The sequence below is a fragment of the Ischnura elegans genome, chromosome 7 (assembly GCF_921293095.1).
Source record: "Ischnura elegans chromosome 7, ioIscEleg1.1, whole genome shotgun sequence".
In the NCBI taxonomy this organism is placed as follows: domain Eukaryota; kingdom Metazoa; phylum Arthropoda; class Insecta; order Odonata; family Coenagrionidae; genus Ischnura; species Ischnura elegans.
Window position 1 is genome coordinate 92,201,471 of NC_060252.1, and position 24,149 is coordinate 92,225,619.

Below are 24,149 nucleotides of genomic sequence, written 5' to 3' on the forward strand. Positions count from 1 at the left end.
TTTGATGAGGCATTAATAATCCTTATTTAAGCCAAGCGCTACCAGCCAGCAGGGTACTCAGCTACCCGCCAGCAGCCTGCGTCGTATCAGCGCTAAGCCTCGCCTCAAGGTCACCTCACAGGGCGGCAGCGGGAACCAGAAATAAGTCACACGGAGAGATTTCCCGGCATTCATACTTTCGCGTCGCATTTTCGCGCGCTTGAAAATTTTCACTTTTCATTTAATCCCAAAAAACAGATATCGTCATTTAAAAATCTAAAAGCGTGAAATATGTACTCCAGGAGTAATAATCTTTCGATTTAGGCAATAAAAAAATAATAGGAAACCACCCTATTTTGGAAAACAGGTTAACTGTTCACAAATGTACTTTTCTCCTTGCAATTTAAAGGAATATAGATGGCATTGCAATAGCTTAAACTTTGAAAATGTGTATGTATTAGCAATAAAACTGATGTTACTGAGGCACGCTTGATGCAGTAATGTAGCTGGCCCTTCATGAGGAAAATTGGTGTATCTTAATACAGCTCATTTAGGTAAAAAAAACAAATAAACAAAAGGATCTCAGAAGTCCACTTAATTGATAGATGAAAATGAACTGTTTCATATACAAATGATTAATATATATTTACATTAAGAGGAGATTCTTCTCAAAACATTAACTTCTTCAACTAAAATTACTCCATACAGATCAATATACAGTTCAGAATTTTTTTTGATAGATTTAAAAATTCAAGGACTCAGAAAATTTGTTTGATGGATGTTTAGGAATCTTTATTGGCCCTAACCCTTAAGCACACCCTTACCACACATATAGCAACTACTTCGCCGAACGGTAATAGGAATCAATTCTTGCAAATTTTTTTTCAATCTTCACAATAACTAAGCATTACCAAAGGAGCTTGCTTCCACCAAGAGTAGACTCCATTGATGAAAATAATTTTGAGAGAATGTTCCAAAATAAAATAAAATTAGACTGGCAGAGGAGATGACTTTTCCACCAGTAACCTATCCTTTCCATGCAAAATATGCACTGGTTTTCATAAGAAACACTAGTGATTGTAAGCTTGTAGAAACAAAATTAAGAATTTCCCTATCAGGAAATACATAAAAGAATAATTGAAGCAGGACTCAAATGACAGTCATAGGTACAAAGGTCTTACAGTTTCTAAGCATATTTGATTTTATCATGCTTTTTGGTACTCACCAATCCATCAGACTATATGACCATGCACAAATATAAAACTACCTAGGTTTTAAGTGGACAGAGGTTGAAATATGTATTTAGGTAAAAAATTATCATCTACAACCATTTATACATAATTACACTTGATGAATTTGAAAGACATGAAGTCAAAAAGAACAGGGCATTGAAAAATAAAGAAGGTTAATGATTGCTTTTTAATCTGATAGCACAGGCCAAAATAAACCGTACTTGGACAAATCTAAGACGAGCTTTGAATTCTTACATGTATTCCTGTAAAACCTGGTCACAGGTTTCCAATAACCTATAAAAATATCTTAATTAATCTATGAAAACAACAGAACAGCAAAGAACTACATCCACCACACAGTAATTTATACCTTGACAGCAAAGTTCAGGTTGCCTAAAAAATCACTCTCGTACTTGCCCTCCAATATAGGCAAGCCTCCTTTAAAACTAAATTAGGTATTAAACGAGGCCATGATTTAGGCCACCAAATTACTTATCTTCTGCAGATTTTGGGAAAAACGGACAGGACCATTCTTGGAGATATAGGGTATTTATTTTTCAAAATTTAATTTTTTCCATATCGGGATTCCAAAAGGGAGGTCATCTTAAAATTGTGTTTGTCTTAGATTCATGCAAATACAATATACTCAGGAGGATGGTAAACAGATAATTTGACTTTAATGAAGTATTAGGAATAAGAATAAAAATTTTCACATTAACATTCAAAGAATAAGCCATAAGAATCAAACTTTAAGATAGATTTTTATAGCCTAAGATGAGATTAAAAACCTTAGAGACTGGTTGCACTAGAGGGAAACAGACATGCCTTGTCTGGCTGAAGATTCACCTTCCAAGCATAGAAATTATGTCCAAATCTGCGGATACACGTAAAAGTTTTCTCTTTGCAAAAATAGATACATACTTGCTTCATCTGTCTTAAGCTTGGATGGGGACCAAATAGTAACTGTTTTCTGAATGATGCTACATCCTCAATACATACCTTTGGCATGAAGAGCCACCAATGCAATTAACATTGGCTTCTCTTTCAGGCTTGACACAAAGGATATGGCACCATTATGAAACAAGTCTCTATGTGGTAACACACCAACTTAGGTTGCCATAAGAAGAGATTTACCAGTTATACAAAATTTTCAAATAGAAAAATACTCTAGTATTCTCTAAAATATCAATAATTAATTTTCAACAGATTTAGCTAATTCCACACAAATTGGTGTTATGTTAAAAAGTTGGATGTAAACTGGTGAGGGTGTTTTCCTATCAACAAAACTTTTGGTGAAATAGAAAACTTTCATGAAAAAGCTAACTTTATGTACATAATCATGATAATATGCATGATTGAGTTATTCTCATAAGTAATGTTAGCTATGACCAATAGCTTGAAAATATGACTTCAATAATCACATATGTAACTGTATATACATAATAAATAAAAACATCCCTCCATAAAATGACAAAGACAGAAATAAAAAGCCTACCATACTACATACCTCTGGACAAAATACCTGCAAAGAAGAGCTGACTACTATTATCTTCCAGGAAATCATTACAAATTTTTTATTTTAGATTTCTAGAAAAATTTCAAAGAAATTTATTCCTTTTAAAAATTTAGCTTAAACTGCTGTTCAGCCATAATTTAATGTTCTTTGAACTTTGAGCTCCGCATCCGACAATGATTATTCAATTACTTCATCAGTAGAACAGTGACTCAATGCTAAAAAACATCACACAAATTTACATTCTACAGAAATACATAATTCAGTTTTCCCTTGCCTAACAAGCACAGGGCATCATTTAGCATACAACTGATTTTATCATATTCATGAGAAAAGGGTTTAAATATTTCGTCTAAAAGTCTAGTTTCTGAATTAACCTCAATTCAGAAGGAATTCAAGTGGATTTAAGTTCCAATAAATAGAAATTTTTAACAACTAAATAAATACGTTTTAATAAAATAGGTCTGCACATCCGTCAATGAAATACTAGGTTTGGCTAAATTTAAAAAACCAATAAAAATCACCACCTATAATGCTGTCCTTGCAATGAGACAATACTGAGAATTAACAAAGTCATGACCAAACATTAGTATGACTTTTTCTATTAATTTTAAGTGACTTCTTTCAAAAGGTCAAACAGAATCAGAGTCAGCATGACTGTGCCACAACCACATAATCCTCTTAACACTGACTGGCAAAATCCATTCCATTCTACGAAACTACCTCATCTTCTTGACTTTCCTCAGCCTCTTCCGTTCCATTTGAAGGGAGGTCGGTAGATTTCTTTCCTGTGACGGGCTCAGCGGGAGGGTTTGGAGGTTGGATGTGCTTAGGGGAGGAAGCCGGGTTCACAAGCGTGCACTTATATATCAGTTGCGTGTACGGTGCACCATGGAGTAAGCACCCCAGAACCACCGTCATGTTGTCACACCCAAGACCTCCCATCTGGCAGTCGGGGGCAAGGCATCTCGTCATTAAGTCCTCACATATATCTTCTGGGTCCATTCCCATCGCAATTCGCAGTCGAACAAAATCCACCACTTCCTACAATAATAGAGAAAGCTGATTTGAAATTCAACTTTGATTATCTAGTGCAATCACTGAATTATTTTCATTTCATAACTTACATCACAATTTGTCTCACAAATAACAAGAATTTACTTCTAAATAACCTAAAGGATTTAGATAAGAACAGAAAGTTTCAACAGGCAGGCAATTTCCATAGAGAGTACCAAAGTTTACGAGAGTGCTCTTGGCAGGGCTTTTCTATTGACTTTTTGGTTTTCTTTTATATGGGTTATCATTTTTAATGATAAACTGCATATATCCAAATATATTACCCCTTTTTTGCCCAAAATCTCCAAAAGAAAAATGATTGGGGGTCTTATCTTCAAATGCAAGTGACTTGAGTGACTAATTTGGCAACCTGAGAGTCACAGTAGGCAGTAAAACCCCCATATAATGGACCTCCATACAGCAAAATTTGACTAAAACCTCAAACCAAAATCATAATCCTAGGCACTTCCCATGCATAATGGATGAAGAAAAACTTCCTGTGACAAACCTCTACAAACTACAAAACCTCCAATAATGAAGTCCAAATGTGGGCTCCAGGTAGAAGAACTATGTACCTCTCTTAGGGAAAAGTTAAGTACATATATGTAATTACTGTTGAGTTAGGTCGTATATCACACAAGTTTTTCTGTGCATTTTTGACATATATTCTGAAGAGTTCTGTATAGTTTTCCCTGCGGCTAACTCTTTTCTTTTAATTACTTTTTTTCTAACCTTTTAAGGACAATTTTAACAGAAATGTAATATTTTCAAAAGAGAATAAAATTTTCTACAGTGCGAAACTTGTGAAAGTGACATTCCAGGGAAAAATTATGACCCATAATTTTATCTTTATGGTACTTAACATCTCCAATGCCAATACTTCATTTCGCTCTTGCTTTTCATGGAACAAATTAAGGGTTTTAATTATGGAGTGGGTGTGTATGAATGGATATCCTGTTCCATCTGGGAAAATCATCTCTTCAGCACAAACAACTCACCTCATTAGACATAACATCCCATATGCCGTCACAAGCCAGAAGAACGAACTCCCAATCTGGCGTCAACTGCCGCACTTCAACATCAGGGTATGCTAAAATAAAATATGCAAATCAATAAGCTGCAATTCTCCTTAAATATTCATCTACAAAATTATTTAACACATGCAAGGTTCAAGAGACCCTATCGAAGTAAAGATGCGAAAAATGCTGACAGGGTGCAAAGCACTCTAATTAAATCTCATTAAAATTGTGAAGCATAAAACCAGGGTGTTCACTTAAGTGTACTTTGAAATCTCTAGCATTCCTGCCAGATTGCAGGGTCCTTCAGTTACATATGTCAGTAATTTTCAGTAAATTTTAATTTCAACAATGCCAAAATATATTGGAGATATTCCTGCAACTGTGGAGGTACAGCACACTCCCGATTATCCGAGTTAATGATGGGCACGAAAAATCAGAAAACACGGATAACCCAAACTTTCACTTTAATGTCTTGTAATGTTCATAATTTACATATAACAAACAATTTTATATTATCCACGCAGTTATTGTTATTTTATAGTGCTTCCCAGACTCATTGAGAGCTTTCTCCGCTGGTCTGCAATCTTTTTAGCGGCGATAACAAGGTTATTCTCGTATTATTACGGTTCCATATATGAACTGGTTTCGAGAACCACGCATCCGTGGCTGCATCATCACGGATACAAAAAATTAGTTTGCACTAATGCTTCAAAGCACTTCGGGACGTCAGAAACAACACTTTCAGGCACCATGCTATATAGTTGCGTTTCGCTCAAGTTGCACACACACACACACACACACAAAAAAACACACATTCATGGCTGTGTGGTGCACAATGTGTAACAACGTGGTCAAGTACCTGGTAAAGTTTGGGATTGGTATGTTGACTCAAATTACAGTGCAATGGCAGAAACAATATTCCAGACATTGTACCAAACAATCACACTACACAAAGTTATAAGATAGGTAGTCATAGAGGGATGCAGTTCTGTGAGCACGCAGCGCAATCACACCATCCACCACATTGGGAAACAATGAATATTGAGCTCCCGTGAAGGCAAATAACGTGGGATCATACCATCCCACATCATACAGTCACAGATACAAGATTATCGAATATAAACTATAAATTCCACAGATATTTTAGAATCAAAAGAGACGTTAAAACCAGTTGAAATTTCTTCCTTGACCTTAGAGAAGCTTGAGTGCGCATGTTTTCATGAGTGATTCCATCAGAGCAAAAACTTGATAATAATAAAAAGGCCATAGAGTTCACACAAGTCCAGAACTTACATGCAAATTAATGCTCACCCCCCAATTACACTAATCACCCTATTAGGATAAAATGATGCGTACATTTTCCATCCGGATCAAATATCAATGCCAAATAACTATATTATTCATGCCAAAATAAAAATTTGTGATTACCAGTGACTATTTGCTCTTCAGCCCTCTTCTTCTCATTCTTCTTGAACATGAAGTCTCCCAGAGCTCTAGAGAGGGCAAGGTTGCCATTCACTCGGTTGTATTCAACCCATCCACCAGCAGCTTGGATTCGCTTCATCTCCACATCATTACTGGGCTTGTGGTCTAAAGATAATACTTCCACTTTTCCTCCAATACTGGCAATGGCACGGGAATCTCCAACATTACCCTGAAATAAGGCAAGCATAAGAGATGATTTTAAAATAACGTTACATAAAGGTAAAATACCTTTCAAAAAATTGGAAAATTCAAATTCACATCGGATCACAAAAGAAAGACTATTGTTTTCTAAAAGGCTAGCACATTCATTTTTCGAGAGATCAATGAGGAGGCATCATAGCTCAGTTTTTCATTGGGTCTTGGAGGCAAGGCGTAGAACACAATATGATAAAATTTTATCCACTGATTATAAAAGGCACCATATTTTATCTCTAGTCTCCTCTTATTTAGTTTAAGGCACTAATTTAAAAAATGATTCAATAAGAGGTGGATTGAATGCAAGAATGCAATATACGTACAAATCTATCCATCCAATAAAATCTCAAATAATAAACAAAACCTTTTTGGATTTGAATGAATTTTCAAACCTATACCCAGCTAGAACTACTTTTTTCAGAAGAATGCTTTCAATTTCCTGTTTCACCTGTTCTTCATCACGAGTAACATTTTTTAATGAGCTGAAAAATTAAGAGGCTTGAGCCATTCATTAAGCTTCATCAGAAAGGCATCCAATTCTGAGCTTGAATCTTTAGTTTTTATCGAACTGATATATGAACAGTTCAAATGGAGCAGTAGCAGCCAAGCAGTCTTACCACTGCCACGTCGTCCCCCAATTAAAAAGCGAGGTGGCGGAGGTAAGAGTGCCTGACTAGACTAATTATCGAAGGGTCCTGGGTTCAAATCTAGTGTGAAGCCTTCAAACATCCCAAAAATTACAATCATCGAAGAGAGTAATAGCATATGGAAACTGAATCCTAGCACTAAAAGTGTGAAATTTAAACAATGCAGCTGAATCTGGAATGAGCTTTTGCACTCACCTATTCAACTTGATCTCTGGGCTGAAGCACGATCTGTCTTATGCCATTTCTCACAAAAGCCAAATGAGTTGCTAAAGCCTTCATAAACACAAGGTCTAAATTCTATTTAGTTTTACATTCCTGAAATCTATTAAAGAACCACCAAGACTTATTTAGTCTTTTTTGATTGCAGCAGAAATCTAAGAGGCTAGGGACTACTGAAATTTTTTGCATGCCTTAAGAGAAAAAGAAATGCTATGACACTATAATAGCATGTAAGTGTTTGCTGCTATGCAGGAATTCCTCAAACAGCTGTTGCATCATCATTAAGTGGATTAGGCCCATTGTGACCTTTAAATATTATTGCCAAATCTAAAGAATGGCAGAAATACAACTAGTAATAATAGCTTCATCGCCCTAAGTTAACTACCCACCATAATTTGATTTATGGGGTTTTGTTATTTTGTGCAAATCCTATTGGATCTTTGAGACTCAAGAGAGGTATTGAAGTATTCACAATGATTACCTTGTTTTTATCAAGTGATATTAATGAACAACAGAAGATAATAAGCAGTTGATTAGATAGCAATAAACAACTGAATGTTACCAAGGATATATGACCCTACTTACTGAAATAATTTCCAAAGGAGTTTTATATATTAAGTTGAAAAAAATGGGATTGATGCCAATTGGGTGGTATAACACAGGTGAATGCATCCCAAAATGGCGTCCATTTGTCGCCCTGGTAGGGGCAGTTTTATCAGAAATTAGTGGTGGAGAGTACAGTTGTGGGAACCTACATGAGCCAAATCCCCAGAGTTCAATGGGTGAGACTCACAATAAAGGGCCTCTAGCACACTCCCCTCTGCAGTGAAAGATTTAAAACAAGAAAATTACTTACACAGTACAGCTTATTGTCTTTAATGATTACAATTACAGCAGTTGAGCCAGCCAATTCATCACCGAGGGTTTCCTGCATTGCCTGGTCGATTTCTAAAAATCCCTGAAAGAGGAAAGAACATTCATGTAAGCTAATTTTTAATGAGTCAATGCTGAAGATCAACAATAGTCCCAAATGTAGTATACCCTACAAAATGCAGCAAATTAATTACATAGCCACACAATACACGAAGACTTTTTCCAAACTTGCTTCCTTTTGCCGGTCATTTTTTACTTAGCTAAGGCAAGCACCACAGAACATTTGAGTAACAGGATGATAATTTGTGATGTAGTTCAAAGCATTTTAAGGAAAGTTTGACGATCTGTGCCCATTGACCAAAAACCACCAAATTTAGTCTGCTCTAGGCACTTTTTCTCAATATGAGTCAACATATTCTGCATTGCATGCAATTAAACATATTATTTGGCATGTCTAAGCATAATCTATGTGATTAGAAAACTATACAATCATTCCCTGATGTTTCCATAGAATATGCCAGTGAAAAGAGTTTCGACATGGGAGAAATGAGGGAATAATAGCAAGCTTCGTATATTCCTCCCATTACGCATTACCAGACCACTCCCCATCCCTACACTTAAGCTCATCTTACCATATTCTTCCTCTCTTTAACTTTCTAAGAAATCACACAAATCATCCTCCATATTGTGGTTTGCAAACCCCTTCCCTCTTTTGATTTCATTAAACATTAAGGCCGTTTTACACGGTACACAGAATTGCACAATCTGACGTACGTGCGAAGGCGCAATCAAAATTGCATCGTGTAAAGCGGTGAATTGCTAGAACACATGCGAGAATGCGTGGATGCGAGATGGCAAAATAGCCCCTGTCCTAATTTCGTTCATGCAGTCACGCAATTCCACGCCATTTTAGAAATTAATGCAGCTCTAACCTGCGCAATTCCGTGCCCCGTGTAAAACGGCTTTTAGAAGCACTCCAATGAACTCATGACGGCGATAGATATGTTCTCACCAAGAAACTCAAGCTTCACAGTAGCTGATAACTTTTCGACGTTTTTGTAATTTGATAAAATCATATTGAATAGGCTAAAGGGATATTATCACTCAATTTCATAGTTACATCTTCCCAAAATTGTGTTATTTTCTGCTAGGCAAACACAGTCACTAAGCAAGTTCTGGCACTATGCCTTTAAACTCAATGTAAAATGCATTGTAGTAAACACGCATCACTATTTTCTGGTAACCCAAGAATATAAGTGGCACTCATTCACTACCGTGTAATGCACATATGAATACAATGGGGATAAATCAAAATTACGACATGTGGTATAAGGTTCAAATTATCACAACTACATATTTCACATAAAAAAGGGGGCCTGAGAACAAAATCCCTCCAATCAGTGTCATACTGGCGATGAGTTCAAAATGGTACAGTTAGTGGGACAAAAAGAGTGCGTCTACTGTCAACATGGTTTCAGACATTCATTACACCCTACACAGAATGTATGCGACCTAACTATCCTAGCTTTGAAATGCAGTAATTCATGAAAGGATTGCAGAAAATGACACTAAATAAGAATCAATGTGTAGGTACGAGAAAAAATGTCTACCATAAAAATTGAAATAATTCATAAAAGCAAAATTCACTAACTCTTGATTTACTTTGTGGTGATTTGTGTGATATCCAGAAAAACTAATAAAAGCAAGGAAAAAAACTACGGATGGGACATTCCAATAGCCAAGTCATTGAGTACCTTGAATAATGAGGTTTTTACACTATTCGATATTTGATGACTAAGTTATCAATTATTCAAATTTCGAATACACAGCACAGATCGCCCGCAATTCTCTTTAAAACCATAGAAAATGGTTGAGTCTTACATGAAGGTGTGTACATTTGATTGGTTCAATTCTTTAATAATAATTTTACGAAAACTTATCATTAAAAGTAAGCACTAAAATTAGAGATGTGCAAATAGTACCTAGGTGAAGGCTATCAAAAGTGAGCCCATGACATGAAAATTTTGGTCAAAATGTAAGTTATACATTACTTATGGTTATACCATAGCTACCGAGCACTCAGTTTAAAAACACTGTCATAACTGATCGTAATTCGCGCTTGGACTGTTTTTAATCACGGCTACAGCTTTATACATCAAATGAAGGAATGGAACTTTAAAATGCCGAAAACCTAGAGTTATCGTTCACACCAGGGCAAGTGAATTCGGCTCAGAAGGATTTTATGTGAAAGACATAGTATTACGTACTGTGTAAATTCTGGGATAAAAGACTCGAAACTGAAAGACATGACGATTTGTTAAAGCACATAAATTGCGACACACATAAACGTGCGATAAAAAGGGTACCTGCAAAACAACAGCTATAATTTGAACAGACAGTTACTCAGTCAAAGAAAGTGAAGGAGGTGACAGAGGAGTTTGTTGTCCCTACTACTGAAGCATTATTAAAAGCTGGAATTACTGTAAAGAGACTTGATAATCCAAAAATTTGGGAAAGGCTCTTGAAAGTGCATACATGAAGGGTAGTGGGGATTTGCCATCTGCCGATCGTATTCACCAAGAATACACTCTGATTGTAGGGAAAAAGAAGCAGAAAGAGCTTAAATATTGTGTTATTGGTCTACATTTATACCATGAAACTGAAAACAAATTTCAGTACTATTTGGTCAATTTTTGCTTAAGTCTTCCTCACAAAGACAATTAATCAAGTTAAGTAATAACGGTGCACCTTTTCTTGCTCACTCTATAATGCCAATGCTTGAACCATTGATATACATATGTAACTTGAACGATTTCCTTCATTTGGTTTTATCAGAAATTTTGTACTGTTGAAATTGTATTTAATTAGACTTGGGACGACACCAATAGTAAGTATCAGGTATCGGCCATTTTACCGATACATACTTTGATACTTTTTAGTTTAATTAACATTAAATAATTTAATGTTAATTAAAATGCTTTAAAAAGTTAAGCAATCGTGAATGTGCACCAAAAAATAATAAAACACCTAGAAATGTGCAAAAATTTTAACATTATAACAACACCGCCACAATTTTCTATAACTCACATGTAGTTTTAAAACGAATTTCAGCAAAAAATGAAACCACTTTCACGGATCTCTACTATAATATAACCTTCAATATGCATATAAGGTAAAAATGAAAGAATTTCGGTACTCTATGTGCGCAAGTTTAATGTAATCATGGGTAATAGTGGCATTAGGATTTAGGAGCCCTATTGGAGTAGAATGACTTGAGTTCAGCTTTCTTTATTTTAAGAGTACCTAATTTACATTTAAAATTGGTGAAAAAATGCATATTCAGCATTCAGTAATAAATTAAAGTAAAGTAAATTTGGAATATAGGTAATTGAATATTCAAATTTGAGAAAAAATGCTAAACCCATCTCTTTCAAAAAAAAAAAACACAAGATGATGGCAATGATAAAATGAATTATGGCTGTACATTATTTTGCAATGAGCTGACAATCCCACATTCAACAACCTACATAACATCACCACTCCTTCAACTAACACCATAATGTAACCTCATCTATTCCTTTCCTATCCTCTCTGCATTCCCCCATCCTCTGCCACTTTTATTCACTTTTACAAATAGCAGCCACAATCAGCAATGGAAAATTACTACTTTTTCCTGTGGAAAGGCTTTTGTTCAGTTATGCCTAATAAAGGAGGGTGCTCAACAACAAAAATGACAACATGGTCGCCATAGCTACAGAATATTAATCCATACCAGAAGACCGATCGTAAAATGAATGTTGAATTGGCATTACTTCCCAAGGAGTGATACGTTAAAAGAGCTACAGGGCACGTAAATTCAGCAATGTTAAAATGTGTTTTATTGACAAATATGGCGCAGAATGACATAATTTATGAAATATTGTATGAAGTGAAGCAAAACTGGCAAAATTAGAAATTTTAAAAAGCATGTGCAAAATTTGCTTGGTTACTAAGTGGAACCTATTGTAGCAGAAGTCTACTGTACTATAAAGTCACGTTACTTCACTGCTTACTATATCCTCATCTCAGATGAGTCAGATCGGATTGACTTAGCAGTCTTTGTAAGTTTACAATGCAAATTATAACATATTTCCAACAATATGAGTATCATTGAAAGGACATCCAAGGTAGAGTCAGCAGCAAATACAGTAGCAGATGTTGGTGTCACTTCACCGCACCATATTACGGGAAAGAAGCAACAAGTACACTATAGCATTGCTGCCAAGACCATGCATCACCAGGCCCAAGGAAACTGCGGCATCATTGAAGTGGTAAATGTGCATCAACATAAGAGCAGCAATGCGTTCAATTTGCCCGATACTGTCTTTAAAACTAAATTACTAATATGTACATGGCTTATACCAACAGAATCAACAATGTCGTTTACTAAAAACTTGTTCAGGAGAAAAAGTGCAGTTAGAAAATAAAAATTCCTCATCAGATAAGATTCCATGAAATACGCACAAAATTTCTAGAGTAAAAAGTAACTTGCAAGTAGGTCTACAGTAGTTTGTGCTTAAGTTTTATTTTGATACTAAATTACCGTGTTTCCATTGCTGGTGAAACAGAATCTCCACAGTTGGTCACAGCCTGAATGCACACAGAAATAAGATTCTGAGTAAAACATAGTACACCTTAGGATAAGTAGGCATTCATACAATATTTAAAGAGATTAGTAACCCTACCGATGAAAAACTGTGACATGGCTGCGATTATCTTGTTACCCTCCCCTGTAATTAAGGCATGTGACAACTATGACTTACATACATGCTCTTATGTATAACATTTTATCAAGGAAAAGATTGAGGCATCCAGATAGCCATCCATCATGAGGGTTTCTCACGTCCACTTCAACAGTATTTTTGCAAAAGACCATTATGTGAAATTATATTTCATCTAGCTCTTACTCTTTGGCTTATATGGCCCTCATAGGAGTAACTGAGAGTTACTCCCACAAGAACAGCCTCATTGGTAGTGGAAGCATGCATGCCTTTCCAACACAATAGGATTATTACCTAGACTGGCACTACAACCGTACGCACAGAGGGAGGGGAATGCTGAGAACCGTGCTAAAGGAAAGGATTTAGGGCAAGGATGAGGAAGAGAATGTACACCAAGTAGATTCGATATGGTAAAAGAAATGGGGCCAGGGTGATTAAAAAAATGCACCATGTCAGGGATTTGTATAACAAGTATTTAGAACAATTTTTTCATGATGTGACCCTACCTCTCACTTCGCTTACATTGCTCAGGCTAGACTGTATTTTTACATCCACTGACTCAGTGCAGCACAAAGTGCAGGGAACATTGAACAGAAGAACACCACTAAATCTTGTGATGGAATGAGGAAATTGGATATGGATATAATGGGCATGATTCAAACCATTTTCAACGATGAAATCATGACAAAAACAGCATTTTTCAAGTGGCACAAGCCCTTACAAGATAGCCAAGAGAGTGTAGAGGATGAGTCCTGTGCTCAACAGCCATTGGCCTTAATATCCGGCATCATGCGCTAAATTCAGACCATTGGTGAAGTATTAACACGATCGAAGATGTGACCGCAGATGAGAGCACACAGAATTCTCAGTGAAAATTTGGTGATCCAAAACATCTGGCCAAAACTTATTTTAAAAGTTAGAAAAACATACACGCAAAAGCAGAGGCTTATATCCATGTGTCTGCTAGCAAAGACCTTCTGCACTGACATTGCAACGATTCCCCAACCCTCTTGCAGTCTCAAATAGACACAAGCAGAATATTTGCTATTTCCTAAAGCGAAATCCTCCCTGAACCAAAACCCGACCATAAGACCCGAAGTGCTATCAATGAAGCTACCACCTGCACCTTTAAGGATGTTCCAGAATCAGTCCACCAGGACCTTCGACTCATGGAAAAGCTAATGGCAAAAATGAGTCAATGCACAAATGGAGGAACTTTGAATACACCTGATATATGTATTGTAACAATATCTAATATGAGGCTACTTGTAGAAAATTTTTCCAACATTTTTTATATAAACCCTGTAAACCTACCCATTTCCCAAAATAGACATCATGGGAAATGCATGTATTCAATCATGAAACCCCTTCAAGTGATGATTGCTTTTTTTAAGTCCAATGAGGCCACTCATATTATCCAGCCAGTCATTTATTCCTTCCACTTTACACTTAAAATTTAGAATACCTTTCACTAACAGACAGAAAGAATAGACATCAGGGAAATATTTACTTTGAGTTTCACCCCTATGTAGTATAATACTAAATAAAATATTCTAGGGATGGAAGGATCCACAATATTTTTTGGACCTGGATCGGATACTTGATTTCAGATGCTGGATCTTCAGATATTTTCGGATCCAAATGCATTTTTAATTGCCAGCAGTAAAAGGAAGTAATAATTCAAGTTTCTTCTGGGCACATGCAATCAATGTTGTGGTTTCTTCCATCCCTAGAATATTTTATTTAGTTTTTTACTACATACGGGTGAAACTCTTTAGAAACTATTTAGATTTTCATAAACTTTTTAATATTTTAACTGATTAAAAATCATTTTCATGAGCTTTCAAGTTATTTGACAGCATTCAAATTTTCCTCACGCACATTTCCCCCGAATTTTGTCATTTTCTCATAGCATGCTGACTTGTACTTCACCCGCAAATGCTTCCGTTGTGGTGAGGTGGATTTTGCACTTCCTCGGGATAGTTTCACACCACAGTGCACACACATGGCATATGTTGAGCTATCATTATCTCAATAAAAATGTTTCCACAAAATAAAATATATTTTTATCAAAATATCATTAAATTAAATTGAAACTGTACAATCTGCAACAAAATTGACAATGTTTAGAACAACATTGACTTCACGTGCGACGACCGCTCAGCGATCTTGAAAGAAAGGGGTGGATAGCAGAAGCACATAAAGGAGAGGTGGAGGGGAAGGAGCGCAATCCCTCCATCTTTCAAGCAATGAGACTACGAATGAGGGAGTCAAGGACGAACATGTCAGATCTTACTATTTTGTGATGTCGTAGCCTTTAAGGCGAAGCTCGGCGAGCGACGTGATATATACAGTTGGGGTTTCCAGTCCATCTCTACTTGTTTGAGGGAGCTAATGCAACCCTGGTATCTTTTAAAATTGTGCTGTTTGGACAACGTTGAATATTAGTACAGTTGTAACCAGAAAACTTTGTGGTAATCATTTAGAACTGAAAAAAACTAAAATATCATCAGAAATGCATCACGTTTGGTCTAATTCTCTTACAAATCTCGTGCATGTCATCCAATTTCCGAAGCTATCGACACATCTTCGGGCCCAGAAAGTCACTCACCTAGCATTTGTCCTCCAGAAACGGAGAATTTGAGCGTGTAGGATGTAAAAGGTCAGTTGGTGAGATGGGGTAGGGATGAAACATGCTTTAATTGTTCTTCTGTAACTTGATATTTTCCTTGGAAGACAATGATTTATGGTCTGTGTGATCTCAGAAACGAAAAAAAATCATCAGTGGCACGGGCTGATGGAGGGCTGAGGGCAGTTTTCTGAAATCTGTAACGTAGTTACGTGGTTATTATCCTAAGGTGCTGAGATTCCCTCCAAGGTTGCTCAATCCCTTGGGAAAAGTCACACTATGCGACTGTTGCATACAGTGTGTCCTCGTTTAACGTCGTCCCATTTAACATTGTTTCACCATAATGTTGTCCAAAAATTGAAACCCTTTATCATTAAATGTCATTATTGCTTCGTGATAACATTGTTCAAATTATGCGCGACGGAAAAAAAATGAATGGCGAATAGGATGCAAGCGCATCTGATGTGATTACTCACAGTACATAAATATTACTATATTAATGCGATTGATAATTTTCGTTCGACAGAAAAGGTTGGCGTGAGTAGCGTATGTTAAATATTCATCTGAGTGAATAATTATCGCCTCATTTACCCATTATCCATACATTTTTCTGTTTCCAACCGAAAAAAATGTCCACGAGTGGCTATCCTGGCGGTCCTTCAGATGTGAATAAAAACCGGCGACATTAAAACAAAAACTTGATATTATTACAACAATTCAAGGAGGTGCAACTGCTAAAGAGATAAGTTGAGTTTTAGGTTTTCAGGTAGAGTTTTTACAATTAAAATTTCTTCTGTTACTGAAAATATCGATGTTTCGCCATTGAAATACTTTCTTAATTTAGTTTGTATAATTCATTTAATAATGCCTTATTCCTAACCTTTTATCATTGCGCTTTGCGGAAATCATTATCATGCTGAAGTGAATAATTGGTAATGAATGTTTCTCACGATTTCCGCCGGGTTAAAGAACTCATATATCATCACAAAAAGTGACTCGCCTTACATCCTAGTGCTTCTGAGTGTCAGATTTTTTTTTCTTTTGGCCTTCTAATCTTTGGCCTTGTTCAGGTATCTCCCGATTGGTCACGAGGTCTGCTTAAAAGTTACGGCTCCGATAATTGGCCTCCTTGGATTCTCGCCCGAGAAATTCCGGATTCTTTACGAAGAAATTGATTTTTAGGAACCAATTTAAATTTTTTACATTGTTCCTTTTAAAAAATACTGCATTGTTTAATGCTGCTTCGCTTAACCTCGAGTTTTTCAGGAATGAATCGAAAACGTTAAACGAGGACTCACTGTATTGCCTTAAAATATTCCGCACCTGAAATTCAGTAGCACAACCCCTATGAGAGATTTTAAGCAAAGAGATTAAAAAAAAACAATTTATCATGAGTAGGACAAGGGCCATAATGTGACAGTGCATGCGAAGAGGGGATCAGAACTCTTTCCACTCTCTATTATGGGATGCTGCATTCACTGAAGTATTAATTTATAATTTCGGATCAGATCCGATATCTTCAGCTGATTTGGATCCGAAAAATCTGATGAAGGGCATATCCATGGATATTTGGATCCAAGGTATCAGATCTGACCATCCCTAAAATATTCCCCTTTGCATTAAACAGATTGAAGATTTGATTTGCAATTTAGTGGGCACCATGTGATCTGTTCCAACTGAGGTAGAGCATTTCCAAATGCTCCAAGATTCAGATAGCTCAAGGATGAGAAAGTTTATTTTCTATTCCATTCAATGCTACCATATACCTTTAATAATATTTAGAGAGTGAAATACACACTTCATTCTCAAACCATTGACTATGGTGATACCTATTTAGAAAACTTTCAATATGATGGCAACAATATCTTTCATGATGGATATCATTAACATGAATTCAGGAAAATTGCTGGAAGTGAAAACAAATAAATGATTTTTCCTGCCTGTATACATTAGATGAAGAGAATGCAATGAAGAATTACAGAAAAATTAAGAAAGAGAAACTCCAGGCATGGCACTGACCCTACCTAGGCTAGACAGCTTTTGCTGACAATGGTCTAGTTTTTCATATGGATGGTTACATTCCAATAATGAAAACATGAAATCATTACACGAAGATAAATAATTCAAAACAAACATTTAGAGCTGGATAAGCCCCATAATTGCAGGTCTTAAGAAGAGCAGAAACAATGAAATAAAATAAAGATGAAAATATTACATGACTCATGACATTTACCATACACCCCTAGTGTAACAAAGGTTATTGTCATTTCCACCTCATCTAAATTTCACCAGGTACCTGCATGTTAACTGAAGCCAACAAAATGTTTTTACCGAGAAATTTCGCTCAATTTAGGTTTTCATCCGAGGAAAGCACCTTGCTGCATGAATAAAAATTAATGGCGATAGCAATTGTGGTTAAATTATCTACACATGATATAATGACTTGAATCCAGAAATAAACCTTTTACCAGTAACCACATATTTATTTACGAAATCACAATAACAAGGCCAAGGCTTGTTACAGAATGGATTTGATAACTTCACAGTGTATTAGGAACAAAAATATACCATGAATACCATTTTCATATATAATTGCTTGTTAATCTGCTATAAATCTCTTAAATAGTACATAGCTTACTAATGAATCGATGGATATAGCCATTAGTTTTATTTCTCCCTTAATTTCATTGAACACAAGTTTAGCACGATTAATAAAAGACTCATAATCACAAACCACCACAGTACCATATAACATCCCAAGTTAGAAGTTACGTCATATCATTGGTGAATAAGCATAAATATAACTTCCAATACTTAACTTAGACGAGGTGGGATGGGAAATTCAAAGAATTTAAAGATAGGAATAACTCAAGAACATGCACAAGAGAGCAAAATTATAATATTTACATGCAAATAGAAGTTAATTGAAAACTTAATCAAGCTTTACAAGGTACTTTAAAGTACAGAAAACATATGTAGGAGTCCATGAGCTTTATTTCTAATTTGAAATTATAAAATGAACTAGAAAATGTGGGAACTATTGCCAAAAATGACCATAATTATTAATGTATTCTAGCTATTAAGGTAGCGTTTCATGGGAAAAAAATTTAAGTAGCTCTTTTGAAAAGCAATTTCTATATTTTCCACATCTTTTCTAGACTGATAAGAAGCAAGCAGTGTGATAACATAAAAAAAGTAGACTCTAAAATGAGAAGTGTGGTGTTGGTGTCAAGACAGTAGATCTTTTGGACAGGCCTTGTTTCTTCAACACTGTAGGTGTAGCAGGACAGAGCAATATATATAAAAGAAAAAAATCATTCCTGAATGGAATCATACCTGTCTAATAGCCTCCTCAATGTTTCCAGATTTATATTCCGGTCTCTTCGAGATGAATTTGTGTAAATGTTTTCCGGCATGTTGTGCAACCTTGGCTCCTAGATGGTTCATAATAAATTTATAACTTTAGTTAATTCAATAATGAAAGGTAAATTACTTTTATAAACATGGGATTCTGTTTGACTTGCAATATTTAACTACAAGAACTCCATTTAGCTATGTATTCATTTTTTGTTATGAATTGTTAAAGGACACAAACAGAAGTAAGATCACCTCATTAATCAAGGAAAAAATTAGAAGAATAACAGAAACAACAAAAAATCTTAACATTGGCATCCTAAATAACCAACTTCCTAATTTTATACCTTTTTAAAAAAAAATTTCAAAAAATTTATCCTGGTGGGATCATCACGATCTCTGTATTTGTATGGACCTACACCAGAGGCTAACAGGTATCTTGATACTAGGTGGCAATATTCCCCATAGTCCAAGTAATCTCATAAGATACTTAGGATGATGATCTATACTGACTTTACCCCACTAGATAAATGGTTTAATAATCAAGCCATAGTACATGCCCTTCTGGCCACCACCAGGGCATGCGGACAGAATTTAACAACAGGATGAACATACTGCACAGAACACAACAAAGGTATCACAGGGCTTAAAATACTTTGGGAAAACAGCAACTTAGCCAAGAGAAACATCTAAAACAAGACAAAAGATGATGAGGAAAATTAGTCAGCCATTAAAATAACAGAGAGAAAAAGAAATAAAGTAGAACATGTTTAATATTTACCCCATTAAATGAATTTTTAAGCACATTTTAAGTATGTCTAAGAGTAAGATACATAAAGAAATTGCACTATAACCAAAGAAAGCATCTTGCCTTGCTCTGTTATAGTGGAATACTTAGGGAGTTCTTATCCTTAGATCTACCTTCAATAAATAAAACTGTTCTTTCAAGACTGTCATCAAAAATACTTAACTCAAAATTTGCCTCTACAATCAGTTTTTTGAGAGAAAGATAATATCTTCCGAAAGGTAATTTTCCTGAAAAAGCTTTGGGGTAAAATACCTAATGATAAATCTACATTTAGAATATACATTTTTAAATCACCATGACTTAAGGATAACACATTTCATGACAAATGAAACTAGATTAACTTATAACTCAGTACAAAGTGAACAACAGTCTCTTCTTTCAAGAAGATTCTGCCTAAGAGACATTAATCACACGAACAGCATAAAAAACTGCATCATATTTCAGAAGGCACATTTTACATCAAGTCATTTCATAAGCCCATGATGACCAAAAGCAAATCAATAAAGTCTTTTACAAACACTATCATTAAATCAATTAATTCCAAATAAAATTATATCGCCATATTTTCCACTTGAGGTAATGGCAATTAAAGTGAAAATGAAAATTAATGAATATTTAAAAAGTCAGTGAGGTAAATTATGTAAATATATAAATAAATTAAATAGGTAAATTAATGGTTGGTAAATTTTCATCCAGGTAAATGAAAGAGTAAAAGTTCTAGGGCACTAAAATACAACCCAGGCCAATTAAAATTAACTCTAACGAGAAACGATACGCTCAACTTTGGAAATCCTGAAAATATCAAATTGCTTGATCCAAATAATGCAAGTAAAATATTACAATGTGATTTAATATTCTTAATTTAAGATGAAGATAAATATTCTAGAGGTATAGCAATAATTTAAGGCTTTCAAACTAAAGCTTACATTATTTCCTCCTACAATTCTGCAACCTGATGTACCTTACAACCTCAATAAGCAAGCAAATAGCAATATCATTCACACCACATGTGACTGAAATGCTAGAATCAAAATGACATTTCAAACATTAATAACATACCGGCCAATCAATGATGTTCCCACAATAATTTATTATCCCTATTCTCTTTCAATTATTAAATGGCTTCCATTTGATTGAATACATCACACATGATGGAAAAAATTGCACCTGAATAATAATGCAAAGCAAGAATAATACTATCACACAAATAAAAAATATTAAGTAATTCATACATTTCCCTGCATATCAGATATATGTGACTTCTTCACATTCACACATGCTTAATGACATCAGAAGACTACAATTATATAAGCACTGTTTGAACAATAAACAATGAGTATCTCACATGACACACTCTTCTTCTAGGTAATAGATCTTGAGAAATTTTTCGTCCTGTGATGTTTTAGCAATCATGTAGCAGATTACTTTCATTTTTTTATAGTGTATTTAATAGACATCCTAATATTCACAAAATAAATTGGAGAGCTTGAATGGATAATATTCCACAGGCATGGGCAAAATGCTGGTCATAACTTATATCACTAAAAGCCAGAAATGCGCAGGATGCAAATTCCATATATGAGACCATGACCTATAAATAACAGCCAATGGTTATACATAAATGGTTAACAAGATTATAACAGCCTGACCAATCTCAGCTCCAACATTTGCCTAGGATATTTTTTCCTATTCATTCGATTCTCTATAAATGCACAAAAAATGTTAGAAATTTTTCCAGATAGAGATTAACTTCAGAGGTGCAGTAAAGGATAACATGCCATCACACAGAAGATAGCGATTGCAATGGACAGAAAAAAAGATAAACAATAGATGGGAACTCATTCTGAAATACATTTTTAACAGTGCATTTGTACTTAATAAGAGAGGCTCTCATCACTGCTGTAAATCAATGCTTATTTACAAAATATAAATTAAAAGCTGGTTGGTTCACATGAAATTCACTGACATCAGTAGAAATATAGAGCACACTATCAATTGATCAATAATCTATCCACAATTATGTCATTCATCTCAACAACAAATATAAAATAAATGGAAATGATTAAATTTTCTTAAACCAAATTATAAGATGCATTTTAAATTATCAGATGGATTGCCTACAGAATAAACAGACACAACAGCAGCATTGATAGACAAATTGTGATAAATATAATCATCGGCATTCCGAGAAATGCAAAACCAAATTGCAGCAGCATATTAGATTGAGGATTACTATTGCTTCCAATGAATCAACTATACATGGCTCAGGCATAAAAACATTATTATTGGATGAACAATAACTTCACGAGTGTGACCGCCTTTATAATAACACCGAAAGAGTGTCGGTATAGGCGTGTATCAACTCTGAAAATGATAACGATCAACATAGATCACAGCAAATAAATTATATCTTATTTCTCAAAATTCTACTACGTAGCGTCAATTCCGTAAATGAAGGCGTCCGGTAGAGGAAGTTGGTTAGGAAACGCTTGCGTCATAGAATAAACTGAGTAATATATATTGAGTTCGTCGGAATTGATATACATTTCCGAAGCAAAAGAGAAGATACGGGCAGTACATCCAACTTATCGTTCGCTTCACGGTGAACATGATAATGAAATTCAATATAAATACCTTCCACCAAGGGGTATGAAGGCACAACCTTGTCAAAGGCACAATTACATAAATTATTACATTTGAGGTATCGTGTAAAAAACGTACCTCCATGTCCGTCATAAACACCAAAAAATGCAGTTCCCGGGTCGTCTGGTAATGATAAAATGTGTGTATGTGAATCCTCCATATTTATTCTCCATCCTTGCATGCAACTGGAGCCAACTTTGAGCCATTTGTTTTGGCATCGAGACGATTCCTTATTGGTAACGGGCTCAGATAATGTTTGACCCATTGCACTGTAATTCAAAACATAAACAACTTATATAAAGTGAGCCTCCCGGTATCTTCCAATGTTAACTTCAGTAGGAATTGAAATTAAATTCACATGATAAAATCACCGGAATTTCTGAAACCTTTAGCCATTTCAAAAATTACACAAATTTAAGGCATACCATAATTAAATGTTTACAAAATGTAAAGAAAAACCATTATTGCAATGACGTAATTGAAATACACGGCTCGCTCTTCGCGACAATAACAACCAAATCATACTCACCGAAGCGATTATATTTTCGCTATCCGAGCATTAACATTTAAAACAACAGCGGTAACTACCCTATTAGAAGCTCCAATTAAATATAATCTGCTCTTGAATCGTTGAGATTATTATTACATGTCCAACCCCTTCAGCGCCAAATATTTCACCTATGATGATTCACCTTAACCATCGATTCAATAACACTAAAGCAAATGCACCAAATGAAGCAGGAAAATTAGTATTATTCATACCCATATTTTAAAACACTAGAAACATCCTAAAAACATGTATTATGAACATGCTATGCGCGAATTATCACTTCTCCAGAAAAATGCAACACAAACATGACATCTGCGAATCGCAACCCGTGCGCCCCTCGTGAGTTGTGCATGAAAATGAAGATCATTCCAGCATCACCTTTCAATTGAAGAGGGGTAATATCTGCATCTCTACTTTTAAATTATATCACTAATTTCTCGGAATCTGGTGGTGAAAGTTGCTTTCCCATCATGTTCAAACTCTGTCTTATGTATAAAAATACACTTGCAGTACTATGTTTGACTCCGTTTATCAGGAATTACCAAAAAATGCTTAAATTTTTATTAACCTTGAATCGAAAATTTCCCTCTAGTTAATGATTCATTTGCTTAAGTTTTTCAAAACTGGAGTGTCGAAAAGATCTCATCCGTTCTTCAAGGCAAAAACTGATGACACGGGCTATATCTCTATATTTGGTCTCAGACTAGTTCCAAGCCACGTTCCAGAAATATATTGTCTCTGCGATGATTCATTGGTTTTCGGAGGTTTCAGTGTGCAGGTGAAGGAGACAATCAACTTCGAGGCGAGTGATTGTAATGCATTCAAGTTTTTAGTATGATCAGAGAGTTTATTTCTCTACATTTTAACGTTGTTCATCCTCGGTATTTTAAAGCACCGAAATCCATCAAATAAAATATTGACCATTACCAAGTAACTTGGGACACAAAATTTCATATGGACCGAATGAGAGTAACTAAGTATCTATTCGAGAATTCAGTCAAAAACTTAACTTGCACGTTCAATAAACCAGGATATTGGTAGGGTCCATAAACGCATTGATCGTATACGTAAAAATGAAAACCGTCATACCTCTATACTGATATTTGGCCAAGGTATATATATTTTTATGGATGAAATAAAAATTATTTTAACTGGGTAGTAAAATTACAGTCGTCCCACGTTTTGGC

The 24,149-nt window shown here is 35.3% G+C and overlaps 1 protein-coding gene across 2 annotated transcripts; it reads right to left on the reverse strand.

Moving 5' to 3' along the window:
• Positions 1 to 1,251: 1,251 nt before the first annotated feature.
• On the reverse strand, positions 1,252 to 23,292 carry LOC124161978 (probable protein phosphatase 2C T23F11.1). 2 transcript variants are annotated; one of them, XM_046538265.1, is made up of 7 exons: positions 22,942 to 23,292; positions 22,491 to 22,681; positions 18,944 to 19,041; positions 8,202 to 8,303; positions 6,228 to 6,453; positions 4,779 to 4,870; positions 1,252 to 3,768 (listed from the first exon to the last, which is right to left on the reverse strand). In XM_046538265.1, exons 2-7 carry the CDS (start codon positions 22,675 to 22,677, stop codon positions 3,436 to 3,438), a joined length of 1,038 nt encoding a protein of 345 aa, XP_046394221.1. In that variant the 5' UTR covers positions 22,678 to 22,681; positions 22,942 to 23,292; the 3' UTR covers positions 1,252 to 3,435. The 2 variants fall into 2 exon arrangements, with proteins under 2 accessions (XP_046394221.1, XP_046394220.1); XM_046538264.1 differs by lacking the exon at positions 22,942 to 23,292 and adding an exon at positions 22,771 to 22,890.
• Positions 23,293 to 24,149: the final 857 nt, after the last annotated feature.

What these genes read in the sequence shown, in the direction of transcription:
- LOC124161978 (XM_046538264.1), bottom strand. Translation starts at nt 22,808, where the DNA reads ATGGCTAAAGGTTTCAGAAATTCCGGTGATTTTATCAT. An exon ending in AAGACAATAAGCTGTACTGT is followed by an intron (nt 6,454 to 8,201) that starts GTAAGTAATTTT and finishes GCCTTATTTCAG; the next exon opens with GGTAATGTTGGAGATTCCCG. An exon ending in GGGATGTTATGTCTAATGAG is followed by an intron (nt 3,769 to 4,778) that starts GTGAGTTGTTTG and finishes CTATTATTGTAG; the next exon opens with GAAGTGGTGGATTTTGTTCG.